The sequence below is a fragment of the Parasteatoda tepidariorum genome, chromosome 3 (genome assembly GCF_043381705.1).
Source record: "Parasteatoda tepidariorum isolate YZ-2023 chromosome 3, CAS_Ptep_4.0, whole genome shotgun sequence".
NCBI lineage: Eukaryota > Metazoa > Arthropoda > Arachnida > Araneae > Theridiidae > Parasteatoda > Parasteatoda tepidariorum.
The window spans coordinates 18680417-18694879 of record NC_092206.1 but is presented as its reverse complement, the minus strand read 5'-3'; the positions used below and the strand labels follow the sequence as shown (position 1 = coordinate 18694879).

At 27.5% G+C, this 14463-nt stretch overlaps 1 protein-coding gene across 2 annotated transcripts in view; it reads right to left on the bottom strand.

The window, feature by feature from the left end:
• Nucleotides 1–14018, bottom strand: part of LOC107457351 (Mitochondrial assembly regulatory factor) — a 28627-nt gene extending 14609 nt beyond the window's left edge. The window contains exons 1-10 of one of the 2 annotated variants that reach the window (XM_043045186.2): nt 13780–14011; nt 13221–13277; nt 11788–12045; nt 9374–9500; nt 8535–8697; nt 6967–7088; nt 5748–5856; nt 4340–4447; nt 3364–3517; nt 1036–1103 (exon numbers count right to left, since the gene is read on the bottom strand). In XM_043045186.2, coding sequence (XP_042901120.1) covers nt 1036–1103; nt 3364–3517; nt 4340–4447; nt 5748–5856; nt 6967–7088; nt 8535–8697; nt 9374–9500; nt 11788–12013 — 1077 coding nt within the window. In that variant the 5' untranslated portion in view covers nt 12014–12045; nt 13221–13277; nt 13780–14011. Of the gene's footprint in view, nt 1–1035; nt 1104–3363; nt 3518–4339; nt 4448–5747; nt 5857–6966; nt 7089–8534; nt 8698–9373; nt 9501–11787; nt 12046–13220; nt 13278–13779 lie in introns of both variants that reach the window. The other variant, XM_043045137.2, reaches the window with a different exon arrangement.
• Nucleotides 14019–14463: the final 445 nt, after the last annotated feature.

The following is a 14463-nucleotide window of genomic DNA, read 5'->3' as shown; positions in this document are numbered from 1 at the left end:
ATATAAATTATATATACATAATATGTATTAAGATAATATCCGAAGAAATATGGATTACCTTTATACTGGAGTAGAAAAAAACACACAAATGTAAAAAGTACAATAAATTAGTAAAAATTCAGAAGTGCTTTACACACAGAATCAATATATGAAAAACAGGTCATTGGGTGTAAATTGTTGTAATTATTTTATTTGTGCTTTGCATATTGTTTTTTACATTATTCATAGTAGTTTAAAATAGCTATAAAAAATTCATAAAGTTTGGATTTTTTTTTAAACTTAAATTACTCATATAGTAATGCATGAGACATTGTCCCAAAAGATTCAATTATTGTAAATATTTATATATATATATATACATATAAAAAGCAATTGAGATATTTTTTACTATTTATTAATTTACAACTTTATTGAAAATCAAAAATGCATTAAGAAATTACATAATTGTATGAGGAAAAATTGGATTAAAATGTTTGAATGACTTTTTATTCCAGGAAACATTGCATAGATTTTGATAAAAATTTCAAATTTAATATTGCTGGAGGTTACAATAAAAATAGCATCATCTAATTAATATGGTAAGAGAGGCTTCATTTCCTTTTGGCATGAGCCGAGATTAAATTTTCCACAGTAAAGCTGGCACTAATTGGTATGCAATTTTTCAATGGTTTCTCACAGATCTGAAATTTTCTATGAAATTGTTTCGAAGGATAGAATTTTTAACAAGGTATAATATATAAGGATAGAAATTAATGATAAAAAAGAAATAACAAGTTTCTACACATAAGAAAGACATTTCTAGTAAGAGGCTTTACTACCTAAATGTTTGTTATTAAGACAATAAAAATGGTATGGTAAATTATTCATATTAATTAATATAATAATTATTAAAACCAATAATCATCAACTATTATAATAGTTAAACAAATAAATAAGTAAAACCGCAAGATATTAGCAACCCACTCTATACTTATATACAAGTGTAATTCAAGCAAATAGGATTGCTTTCTAAAAAAAAAAGTGTATTTTACTCACTTCAAATTTACGCTCAAATTCTTGAAATTCAAAATACCGAGCTTGAAAGCCCTCAGCAATAGCACCAGCTGAAATATCATTAAAATCATATTAATAATAGCGGAAAATTATTAATTATAAATGAAGAAAGCAGATGTGATTCTACATCAAGAAAAACTTGCAAATGATACCGCACTTCTAAAGAATCAGAATTTATTCAACAGAATAAAACTGTTTTGCTAATAGATGTTAAATAGATAAATATAATAGGTAATTAAAAAACATTTTGTTCGTAATAAATAATGTACTATCCGAAATTATAAAACAATTTGTCATAATAAATCAAGGATAACAAAAACTGAGTTACTAAAGGGGATTTAAAATAATACCCTTGAGGCAGAAGTTTCAAGATCCTTAACTCGGACATCCAAATGACAACACTTAGAAACGGTTAAGAATAATAGAAGAATCTTGAAGATGGTTGGTTTGGGGAAAAAAAATTGGACTGTTTTAAATCCCCTAATGCGCGAGCGCAAATAACGATATTACGAAAAACGGAAGAGCCAAATCCAATTTGATTGAGTGTTGAATTCTCTGACAATGTCAATTCCCAGTTTTGGGGTGAAATTGCGTTTCCCCCCTGACAATTCACTGACTTTTTTTTTTCAAATCTTGTTTTTCCTGACTATTCCCAGGGCTTACGAATCCGTTATTTTACTTTCGGAGGATATCATTGATAAATTTGTTGGAAAATGTAAACAAATAGATGGGCAGTGTTTTCTTCTTTGCTGTGTCACTTTCTAGGGGAAGTTGTGTCGCTTCCTGTTGTGTTTCGGCTAGAAGGAAGTGGGTGTTTTTGTATAGATTATGTTTCTTCTTTGTAAGAGTTATGTTTAGTTTTGTTGGGCGTAGTTTTCTTTCTTTATATTTAAAGTTTTATCTTCTTCAATAAACATAGCTGTACAGTTTTGTGTGAATTGAATTATTCATTTATAATGGATGTCTGCAATATCTGATACTTAATAAGTTGGCTCCTATTTTCAACACAATTTCCGAATTTTCATCCCAGATTCTAAATTTAACAGGAATCAAGTTTATAAAAAGATTCATACTTACTATTTTATTTAACTTTTATTTTTTAAAACATGTTCTTAGAAGGAGTGTCACGTATTTAATTATATGTTCGCAATTTTCTTCTTCTTATTTAATCCACTTTTTTAAATAATGAGTTTAAAAAAAATTAACCTCTCAAATTTGGATTCTAACAGATGTTTTATAACTCTTTTTGGAATCATTTAAAGCTAGATTGATAGCTTTTGCATTTTTCCCCTACTAGGTTACCTACTAGGTTACCCCTACTATGTTAATAATTTACTAAATTATAATTGCAAAATTCTGATTATTTCTTAAATGATTAAATTCAGTTTAACTTTATTCCTACTTTATTATTATTGAATAAAAAGTAGCCGTATTTTAATCGTTTTTGTATTTCCATTTTACTTTTTCGTAGTAAAGTATGGGAATATATTTTTCTTTTTTATTTCTCTTTCATCTTATGTTCACTGATATGTGTGTGCAATGCATTTTCTCCACCCCCTCGTAAATGAAAGAGAAAACAAAATCAGCATGCCACTCCTTTGAGTTTGATTGACGGCAGCTTATCAGAAAAACTATTCTTTCTGACATATAGGAGAAAGTAAAACATACATCCCTTTCCTGCCCGTTCTCTCGATCAAAAGATTTTCAGGGTCACGGAAGAAAATGACATTTCTCAGGGCAAACAGGGAGAAAAATTCCCCCCTTCCCCCAAATTTTCCTCTACTCAATTTCAACGATGAGTCAAATTTCCGCCTTTTTTCATAATTGTTCTAGTTTAAAATGGCGGAAAAACCGAGCAAAATTTTTCACGGTTTTCTGGATACCGGATCTATTTTATCTGTAATAAATTTAGTAATTCCCCCTCCTCACTACTGTAATTTACTATCAAGTGTGGATTATGTTCAAAGCTTAAACCATTAACATTATAACCTAAATATAAATATGTTTCTTAAACTCATCAATTAACTTAGGGAGGGGGAAGAAACAACAGTAAATAACAAATAAATACAAATTCCCAAATTTAATTTTTGAATTTTTAACTGTTGTTTAAGAATATTAAAAAACAATAATAACCATAGCTTAAAAGGTGATGCCCTTTATTAACCATTCATAACTAAAAGAAAACGTGAGAAATACTGAAATTACTTTTTTTAATAAACCATACATGGCATATGAAAGGAAATTGTTCAGAGAGGATAGAGAATTTATATTTTATCTATAGAATATCGTGAATATAAATGTGATCATTACCATGTAATGGTTCTCCTTTCTGTTGCTTTAATCTTGCTAGCAATACTTCTTTTGCAGATACAAAAAACACTCGATTCTCTGCTTGTGAGCGGTTAGCTACTTTGAGTTCATCAACAAGAAAATTAACACTGCGGTCCATATGTTGCTTACGAACCTAATAAAACGAAAAGTAACACAAAAACACTCAATAAAAACACTTGTTTCACTGCTTGTGCATGATAAATTGCCTTGAATTTATCACAAGAAAAAGAAAGAAAAATGCAAAGACAAATTTAAAATGACCAATGTATAAAATGACATAAATTGAAAAAATGTAACAAGCACTCAATTCGAAACTAGTGGATAACTATCCAGTAAGTATTCATAAAAAATTATTATGAAGTCCATGCATTGTAATTGAATATAATAAACAATATGTTAAACTGTGTAACACACAGGAATGTTATTAGAATTAATTGGATTAACTTACTGGTAAATAATATGTGAAAACCACTAGCCAAAGAGAAGACAAATATTTTCAATTAAAATGTTAATAATGTTATTGACGACACCTTACTTTACGTCATGCATACCATTTTAATTATACAGAACACTATATTTTATACTTACTGTTCATAGAGTATTTTTTTTAAAAAATTATGTCAGTATAATAAAAATATTTTACAAAGGAACAGTTAATACTTCATTCATTACAAAATTTTAAGAATTATTATTATTTTCAACAAAACAAAAAAAACCTTTTAGCAAGTTTCTTCTCTATTTCCAGGAGAATATAAAATTTTTGAGTTAAGGAATTTTGATACATTAAAGTTACATTTAAAATAAAAATACATAATTTAAAATAACTAAATTCTAGCTAATAACATTATTAATGCAACATATTTTGCTTGAATAAATAAGGATATATTGTCACCAAGTTTCATTTTTTAACATAATACATTTACAAAACAAAAAAATATATAAATAAAATACTCACTTTATCTAAGAACTCTATCTCATAAGCAGAGGCATCCCATCGATTATTTAGAATAAACATATTTGGTTTCGATAATCTTTCACTGACTTTATGAAAAAATTGTTTTTCCTGGAATCAAAGTAGATTTATGAGAAGAATTGTTGCAAGAAAAAAACTTCAATTTTAAGTGAAAAATTTAAATATGCATAGCAAACAATAAATAAATTATAAAGATTATAAGAAATAGAATTTAAAACATCATTAAATCCAAATTTAATAATTCAAATTCTAATAATATAATTAGAATTTAAATTCTTATTAAACATAAATGTAACACGTGTGATTATGATTGGAAATAACATAGTACAGTGAAACCTCTAAGGAGCAATCACTCCCTGTTCCACAGAAAAAGGGTCGTAAATGAAGGTACATGATTTTTTGCAAATGATTTTGCTTAGCATAATTTTCTTGGTATGAAAATGCCACTTGTGTTGGCGTCGTTAAAACCCGAAAGCTGAACCAAATTTAGCATCAATAAAAATTACCCCGACTGATATAATTATGTGTAAAAACAAATTTATAAATTAAATAAATAAACAATTATCTTTTTTGTCTAAGTTTGAATTTTGTTTTATATCATAAATTAGTTATCTTTAAAGAATAAGAAAAGGTTTGTTTTCTTGAGATACTAAGTTTTTACCTAAAATAATTTTTTTATATATATAATTTAACTTTCAATTTTAAATATGAATCATCGACAGCCTAGCCTTTAGTGCACTCTAACTGCAACATGAGGTTGTCGATCTCTTTCAGATTTTGTGAAAAAGAACTCTCTAAATAAGAGTCACTCACAAATATTTTGAATACATTTGAATAAACTAATTTGTTTGGTTAATATCTCTTGTTTTGATATTTTCTCGTGTTTCCTTTTTTTGATATTTTCCGCAATTGGAGTGAAGGTTTTTCCAGCCACTTGGGAAAAGTTTTAATGGTCTCTTCTACAGGTTTTCTTCAAGACAAAGTCAATGGAAAAAATTCCGTGCCTCTTAAAAGTGGTTGTAAATAGAAGTCACTACACAGAGGTGGTCTTTCCTGCAGGTTTCAATGCATAGATATTTTTTAAAAAATTCTACTTGCTAGCTCATAGTCATGTTTAAATAAACTGAATAAAAGTCAGCCATATTTCGTTTTTTTTTTAAAAAAAAGGTTAACATTCAAATAAAAGGGGATTTTTAACAAATAAAAATATCAGAAAACAATTATAGAAAGAAAGAAAAAATAATTGCATAATTTCATAAATTAGGTTAAAATAAATTGTTTTCCAATAAAATTTTCCCAAAACATATTTTCAGACAGTTAGAAGTTATTTATAAATGAGCAAAGACCTATAATTTAGATTCGAAAAATGAAATAAAATTTTTAAACTTACAGCAACCATCAATGTGGACTCTGCATTTGCAACAAGCACAAATACATCAGCATCTACACAATATTTATCAATCCATTCATCCATATGGTGTTCAATATCGATACCAGGACTGAAATTTAAAGAATTCAAATACACTTACTACTTAATTTTAAAAACAAGAAAAATATGTATATACAGAGAAACAGGACTTACTTAAATATTTAAAAAAAAAAAAAAACTAGACAACAAACTCTTTTAATTTTGTAAAAAGAGTAGAAATTTATTTTCTTATTGAAAGTTATTCCCATACAAGTTCGATACAAAGTCAAAATGACCAGAGAAAATTTCCAATTTTCTAAAATTTTGAATTAGCAACATTTTCTAAAATAGAAGAGATAAATAAAGAAAATCTACACAATCAAACATATAACACATTCAGTTTATCAAAAAAAAAAAAAATGCTACATTATTTTTCTTCTTTTTTGTTAAATCAAACAATATACTAAATGGAATTATCCTGTATGTGAACTAACTTACTGGATGGAATTTTTAATTTCTTTGTAAATTTAGATTTAAAAAAAAAAAGAGATTTTTTTCCTTCCAGTTTCTTAATCACTGCAACCGGTTTGGCAAATAATAGCATATAAGGAGGTCCAGATTTTGTAAATGCCATAGTAAGAGCACAGAAACTATACTTTAACATTTGCTTATAGCAATTATTGAAGAAGGTTTTTATATGTTTACACAACAAACACTTAAGATAGACAGAAGCAGATATTAAATTCAACTAAATGCTTAAACACATACTGTTTATTACAAGTGCTGCTTTCAAATATCAAAAAACTTAATTTTAGAATTTTATCACAAAACTTTTATATGTTGAAACAAACATTAGATTGGACTAAATACTTAGGCACCAAACACTTAATTTATTCTTCTCTCTAGGAACTAAATTATGCCCTTTCTCCTCTCTTTTTCTTCTAACAAATCATTTAAAATCATCGCAACATCCTTGATCTCCCACTTAAGCAATATTAGAAAAAATATTATTGGTACACTTTGTAGAGTATAAAGCAATAGTTTGGTAAAAAAAAAATTGTCACCCAACCCACATTTTAAGAACCTATTATTTCTAAATAAACCAAAGCACAGGAAATATTAGAAGTTTAAAAAGTAGCATTTAAAATGCGACTTTTTAGCATTTAAAATAATAGAAGAAATTAACAACAAAAATATTTACCTATCCACTAAAACAACATCATTTCTTAAAAGAGGACAACGATCAGCCGGCCAATACACTCTTATTAAAGAGCTATCGCCAAATTTGGGTGACATCAGGGCATTGGCTAAATTAGATATTGACTGCAAATAAAATAATTTCAATGTAACATAAAATTAACAAATTTTTTTTACAGAATTGTTTTAAATTTTTATCAATTTTCATTTCATGCCAATAAAACAGCTTTAGTAATCCACATGTATATACATAAATATAAAATGTTTACTCAAAATTACAAGAAAATGCCTTAAGTGAAATAATAAAAAGTTCTGGATATATTTTAGCGAATTAAGCATTTAAAAAGGCAATAGGCTGGCCATATAACCCCAAGAACTGAAATTCACTGGATCACCCACTTGTATTGGTGGTCTAACTGCTGACCGAATTGTACCTTGACTTTATAATACTGAAGAATCCACAAAGCAGCCAATTCATGCACAATTTTTTCTATACCAGTTTCACACTCTGTCTATTTACTATTTTAGAGAGCCACTAAATAGAGAGAGGTGAAAATTTTTTATCTTTCTGATTTGCAAAATACTATTAACTTGGATTCAGGGCAATGCTGCTTAGGTAACAGAGACCAATAAGAAACCATGAAGTATTGAGTTTGGGCAGGTGTATCTGGTTTGGCATCCTAATTCAAATAATTCGAAATCCCACATCTTAAAAGACTTCACAATAAAATAGAAAATTGCACATTTTTTTTTTTTTTAGGAGTCAACTTATGCACTTGACATACCAGATATTTTCTATCACATAATCAAAAATAGAGTGTCCAATTATACACCAGGACCAACATTCTAAATGTGAGATAAGAAATCAAAATCTTGAAGAAAAAAAACTTGCTGCAAGTTCTTTCTTTGATTCTGTGGCACATTTTAATGTTTACTTTAATCAAATTTTTAGAACAAAACACATAAAATGTTTAGAATACTTGTGGAGGACATTTTGTTTGAACCAACCAGTATTTGCAGTACATGGAGAGAAAAAACACAAAAACCTTCCATGATTAGCAAGACAGCAAGGGGATTATTATTAGAATGATGGCCAACCATCCCGTATATCTTACATCAGCGCTGAGTTGGGTGCAAGCTGGAAGCCAAATTCGTATCAATCAGCCATCGTTGATAATAGAACCTGGCCACCTCACCAGGAAGAGAGCGTGCTATCCCTTGAGCCACCGCCATGAGATTAAGTTTTATTGGGTCATTCTAGAAGTATGCTTAAAATTCTTCTCAGACAAATCTCTCAATCTCTAGTTAACTAACATTAGAAATGGTTTAGAGCAATATAATGAGCAGCTATGGCAGGTTAAGTTAAAATTAATTAGCCAATCCATAGCACATGACAACATCTTTTTTGTACCAGGTGATAAATATAATAGATCAATAACAATGAAACTTTTTTTCCCTATACATACATAATTCAACTTTTTAGGTGTATTTCGTCAATATTTACAAACAATATTTTTTTTCATCAAAAGAAATGTACAACAAAAATTCATTTAATTAATGAATTGTGATTACCTGGAGATTTTGATGTTCTTCTGAGTCTTCAGTTTTTATGTAAGCTTCTGATCCATTAGCTGCTTCTACCTGCACAAAACAGTTAGTAGTGTGTCCAATTCCACTTGGAAGAATTTTATCTTGAAGCATAGCATTAACGACAGAACTCTTTCCATTACTTGTCCTATAATATATTTACAGTGATATGCATCAATTAAGTAACAAGCGAAAATTGTAATTATCTTTTAATAACTATACTTTAAACCAGGGCTTCATAAAGTTCTATATGCAATGGCACCCTCACAAGATTGAAAACTCTCATGGTATCCCAGTAATATAATATTTGCTGATGGTAAATTATTTATTATTAGTAAACAAGGTAAGACTATGAAATAGTAACTATGGAAGTAAGTGGTGAGAATATATACAAAGTTAATATAACTCATACTTAATAAGTTTTACTAATGTATTACTAGCAATAGCAATGTATAAACTTAGGACAGAATATTAATCTACTATATTTCTACGACTCTATTAACTCTGCCATGAAACTAATATCTGACTATTATTAGTCTTAGAGTAATGGCATCTAGAGGCATGACTCACCTCATGATTATGCCCCCCCCTCTAACCCTGGATATGCCTCAGCACATACTTTAAGAACCTTTGGTTTAAACAACAATAAAAAGTGAATTATTAAATCTGAAAAATTCAAGAGGAATATAATAAGAACTGCATTTTTAAAGAAAATAGTAGCAAAAGTAGTAGAGTTAATATATTATTCCATATAACTAGTATTTAAATATTTTCACAAATTAGGATAACATTCTAAGTCAAAGAAATTAGGATAAATAACACACCTTCCAAAAAACACTACTTTCATATGTTTTCTAGCCAATACTTCCTGAATGCCATTTATTTTTTCTTTTAGTTCATGGACCTCATCAGCTTGTTTCTTAGTAATGATGTCACTATCCAAACAAATTGCTAGGGAAAAAAAACATACACTATATTTATATTATTTTGAGTTAATACTGTTATGTTAAATATTACTTATTAGATCAATAAAGATTTAAGTCTTAAAATTAATATTTAAGCAAAAGTAAAGCAATCCAAAATACATAAATTTTTATAAAGGAAATTTCTTTTTTAAATTCTAGTTATGATAATGCAATGTTTCTTAATTTAAGTGTCAGAACTGTTCCTTTTAATAGCATAGGATAGGATAGGATAGTTTTTATAGGAATAGCATAGTTTCTTTTAATAGCCTATATGATGAAATATACTAAACATAGCTTTTTCCCCCCCTAATNTTCCCCCCCCCCCCTAATGACTGGGACTGAACTATTACGTTCTTCAATAAGGAAGATACCAGAAGTGTTGCTTATTTAACGTTACGCCGAGGGCAACAATGAACTTGAGTCGCAGACAAGTGCCTTGTCAGTTCGGCACCTGCTGGCTCAAAAAAAAAATTATATATATAATAATAATAATAAAACTAACCTAAAACAAAAAATTATAAAAAACTGAAAAAAGAAAAAAATAGCAAATGAAAAATGAAAGAGCAATTTTGTAGTATGGAGTTACTACAAAGTAAAAAAAAAAAAAGCAAAATATACTACATATAAATTCTTGGAAATTTTTTTAAAAATATTTTTGCAATCTTAAGTAAACTTTCAGTATAGAAACTGCTATCATCATTAGATAAATAAAAATAATAGTAGTTTTATTACAGCAATACATGTTATTCATATGGAATCTCATATTTTGAAAAATTGTTAAGAAATTAAAATTTTAGATAGATACTCAAAATACTCAAAACATCTTGTTGTTAACTATAATTAATCAAGTCAATTTAGGCTAGTAATTAAATTTCTATATCACAATTAGCAATAATATGATGTGAACAAAACTATTTTTTAAAAGAGACATACTACCACAACACATTATTCAGAGAAGCAATGAAAATGTAAGTAATAAAAGTACACATCTAATATTCATCTCATTAAATACTCACAGCATAAATGTAGCAGAGGTATATTGACAGCAAAACATACAACTTAGTAAATGTTATATAAATTAGACAATGTAAGAAACCAAAACCTATTTTGAAGATAGATGCAAAAATAAAATTAAGCCAAGGTAGAAACAAAATTACTCCACAAAAAAAAAAAAGTCAAACAAATACAATAGTTATAAATTTGATGATGTAAATATGTGCGCATATTAAGAACTTGGCATTGATACGATATATGTTTTAATTGATGCAAACCAAGAATACAGATAAAACTTGGAGAAAAGCATAATACAGTAAAACCTCGCTATAACAGTATTTTTGGGACCAAATAAATATATTGTTATATCGAGGGCCTACATACTTTGAGGACACAATAAGATTTTTTTTTTTTCATTCTAATGTTATATATGTATTAACTGTAAATGTATATACATTTACTATGTAAAAAATTAATTTGCAGATAGCTTAATTATGGTTAAATATTAAAAACAATTGAAATAAAATACGATAGCAAACATACCTGAAAACTGTTTTTATTGAAAATAATCAGATACTTTTGCTTATTTATTCATTTTTTTGATTGTTAAGTAACCAACAAAATTTGCATTGAGTTCAAAGTAAGAAGATGATTTACGTTTGTGAATGGTGTTCTACCCACCCTCTTCGGAAAAAATTCTCTTTCAGGTGTTAATGTGATGTGTGTGGTCATTTGTGACTCATGATCAGCTTTTAACACGAATGAAATGAAATCAGATAAGAATGTTACATCTGTAACTTTTTAAGAGATAAGGAAGCAATTCTAAGAATGGAAGCTCTTGGAGTGGTCAGATGTGAGTCTTCTCTTGTCAGAAAAAAATGGAAAAATGGCAAAAGATGATAAAATAAGATTTTTTACATTATTTGAAAACCAATAATAGATAGAGAAAAAATGAGGTTAAAATTTGAAAAAAAAAAAAAAATAATAATAATAATCGTTTTACAGGGGTTTACAGCTTTGGAGAATATCTTAATATTGAGAGGAGGATAACATTAATTCATATGGAAGTTCATCAGGACTATGAAATATTATCAAAATAGAGGGAGTTATTGTTGTATCGGATATCGTAGTAAGGAGAGTTTACTGTATTAACAAAGTCCATCATATCATTTCATAAGAGAGAAAAATATTACATGATAAGCTTTGAAACTTCTTAAAAGAACAATAATTTTAATTAAAAAAAAATAAAAAAAGCCATTTTCTTAAATGTATCTACTTACTTCTTAAAAAATTAGAAGTTTCATCTACATAAACATCAATGTCTTGAAATATATCATTTATCTTCTTTTTAGCCAAGCCAAAAATTTTGAGTGGCGAAGCAGAAAGATCTATTCTAGGTGAAGTGGGGTTATTGGGCTTCATGTTTCCATTCGACACGAGAGGCAGGCTAGGAGGATCAGGTTCAATTGGACTCAATGATAAAGACCTATTCAAATAGCCTGCCATTCCACTGGGTGGGGAAGCCACAACTAAGAATTCTAAAAGTGAATCAATTTACAAGAAATATAAGTAAAAGAATTTATTTACAAATTAATTTGCACAGTCAATAATTTATTTTCAGTATTTTATTCATTTGCTACGATTGTGTAAAGAGATCAGGTAATTTCTACATGATTCATTTAATATGTGTGAATCAAATTTAATAAAATTAAAAGGTTCACCAGGAAAGTCGATCGGTACCTAGCAAATGGATAAGTATATTAAGTCTATATCCTATTTTTTTCAAGCAAACCTAAACTTATAAACCTATAGCAAGTTGTAAAACTCCAAATAAAAAGAATAAATATTTTTAAAAATTATACAAATTATAATACAAGTTCATTTATATTTAAAAAGCTGACCTAAAGTAGTAAGATTTAAATTTCAGCAATGGTAAGAATATAATATCTAGGTAAAAAGTTTTGAGGCAACAAAATCTTTGCCTGTTTATTCCAGTAAAAAACCATCAGGAAATAATCATTAAGTAAAAATTTAAAATCATCAAAACCATCTACAAATAGAAAAGAATTATATATTCTTTGTAATATACAAATAATTTGCAATTTTAGCATAATATTAACTATTAAATTTTTTCTACTAGAAAAAAATTTAATTTCATTATAGGTGTCATTTTTCTAAATCAGTTGATTTTAATTAATATTGATTGAAAGTTTTACAATAAAAATTTATAATTTACTTAATTTAACCCATTCAAAAGGAGTTTTACAGATATAAATAAATATAGTAATAAATTAATGTTATAATCAGTTATTAGAACATGAAATTGAACCTTTATTTTTAAAAATTTAACAACTTTTAACTTATTATTATTATTCAGATATTCTGAGGTTAGATTCAAGTTCAAAATTCATTAATAAAAAGCTGAATTATTAACATTTATAGCATTATACATTATTGACCATTAATTTTATTTTATTTAAAAGCAAGGTTCATTTTCTAGTTTCACTTGTGGAATTTATAATAAACTTTTTTTTTTTATCAAATTTTGCACTGTATTCCAATTATGAGTTTATAAATATTTATGTTATCCACAAAATGATAGAAGTAAGCAATTATTAAATTACCTAATTGTAAATAAGTGAGATTAGTTAAAAAGCTCAACTTTGAAGCTGATTCTTTCTAGTTATCAAAATTTTTCAGAATGAAAAATTACCTAATGGAGGAAGTTTTCTCTATGATTTCAAACAAACACTATCTACAGAACACTCTCCTAAGTTGATAAATTTTTATTAAAACTTTACAGGCAAATAAAGTATAAATGTTAACAAAATTTGTACGAAAACCAGTAAATTTTAGAGTAAATTTTTTTACCAAACGCTAAAAAAATATAGAAATGTTAAATAATTATTCAATATGTAACAAAATATTTAGTTCTATAACATAAATTAGAAATTTGATAATGTTTACATAACAATTGAAAATGAAAACTTAATAACACTTATACTTAATAACTAAATAAACACTTAATCGTCAAATATAAATATTTAAACTTTAAATAGTCTCTAATTAGTCATTTTTATTCCTTCAACACAAATATAGGAGGTAATCAAGCTGATGAAATAAATGATAATAAGCTAAAAATAAAAAATTAATGTTTTAACAAAACGATTATTGTCATTTTAAAATATTAAAAAGAAAACAATAGAATATTTCAAATCTAGACTAAATGTAATATAATAAACTAATTTTGAAGAAAAAAATTGTTTACATACAGCTCATTCACATTCTAAAAACATAACAAAATTGCAGAGCTTAAAAAGATTATATGATGCAAAGTTACATGAAATTAATAGGTTATAATTTATTTATTTAGCAGTAAAGCAAATTATAATCATGCTGAAAACAAAACAGCGCAGTGAATAATTTGCAGTGCAAATTTTTTTGAGTTTCTCAGAAGGTCGTGTTGACCATCAACTATGTTGCCATATTGTTAATTTCCTAAGTAAATTCCGATTCTTTATTTTTGCTTCATTCAAGTTATGGTTAAACAGAGTTTTCTTCATTTTTAAATTTGAGAAAATTAGCTAATAAACCTAATTATTAACACATGAATATTTACGAAATCAGTTATAAAAATATCACATGATGTAAAATGACTTAAAAATTACTCAAATGGACAAAATTAGCTCCTTAAAATGACAAAGTTTTCAACTGAGCAATTAAAAAAAATTTTCTGTTTTTTGAAATTTCGAGTCCCGCCGTGGACTGATCGTTAAGACACGGCTCCCAGCAGATCGCCGAAGTCAAGCATCACTGGTTGCGGTCAGTGTGCGGGTGGGTGACCACTTGGATCAGTCTGCGTAGGGACCGAGGGTGCGCGGTATTGGTCCGCGTTAAACTGTTCTACCGTAAAGTGCTAGACTTTTCGTACAGATAGTCGGGCTACCGAAGCGGGG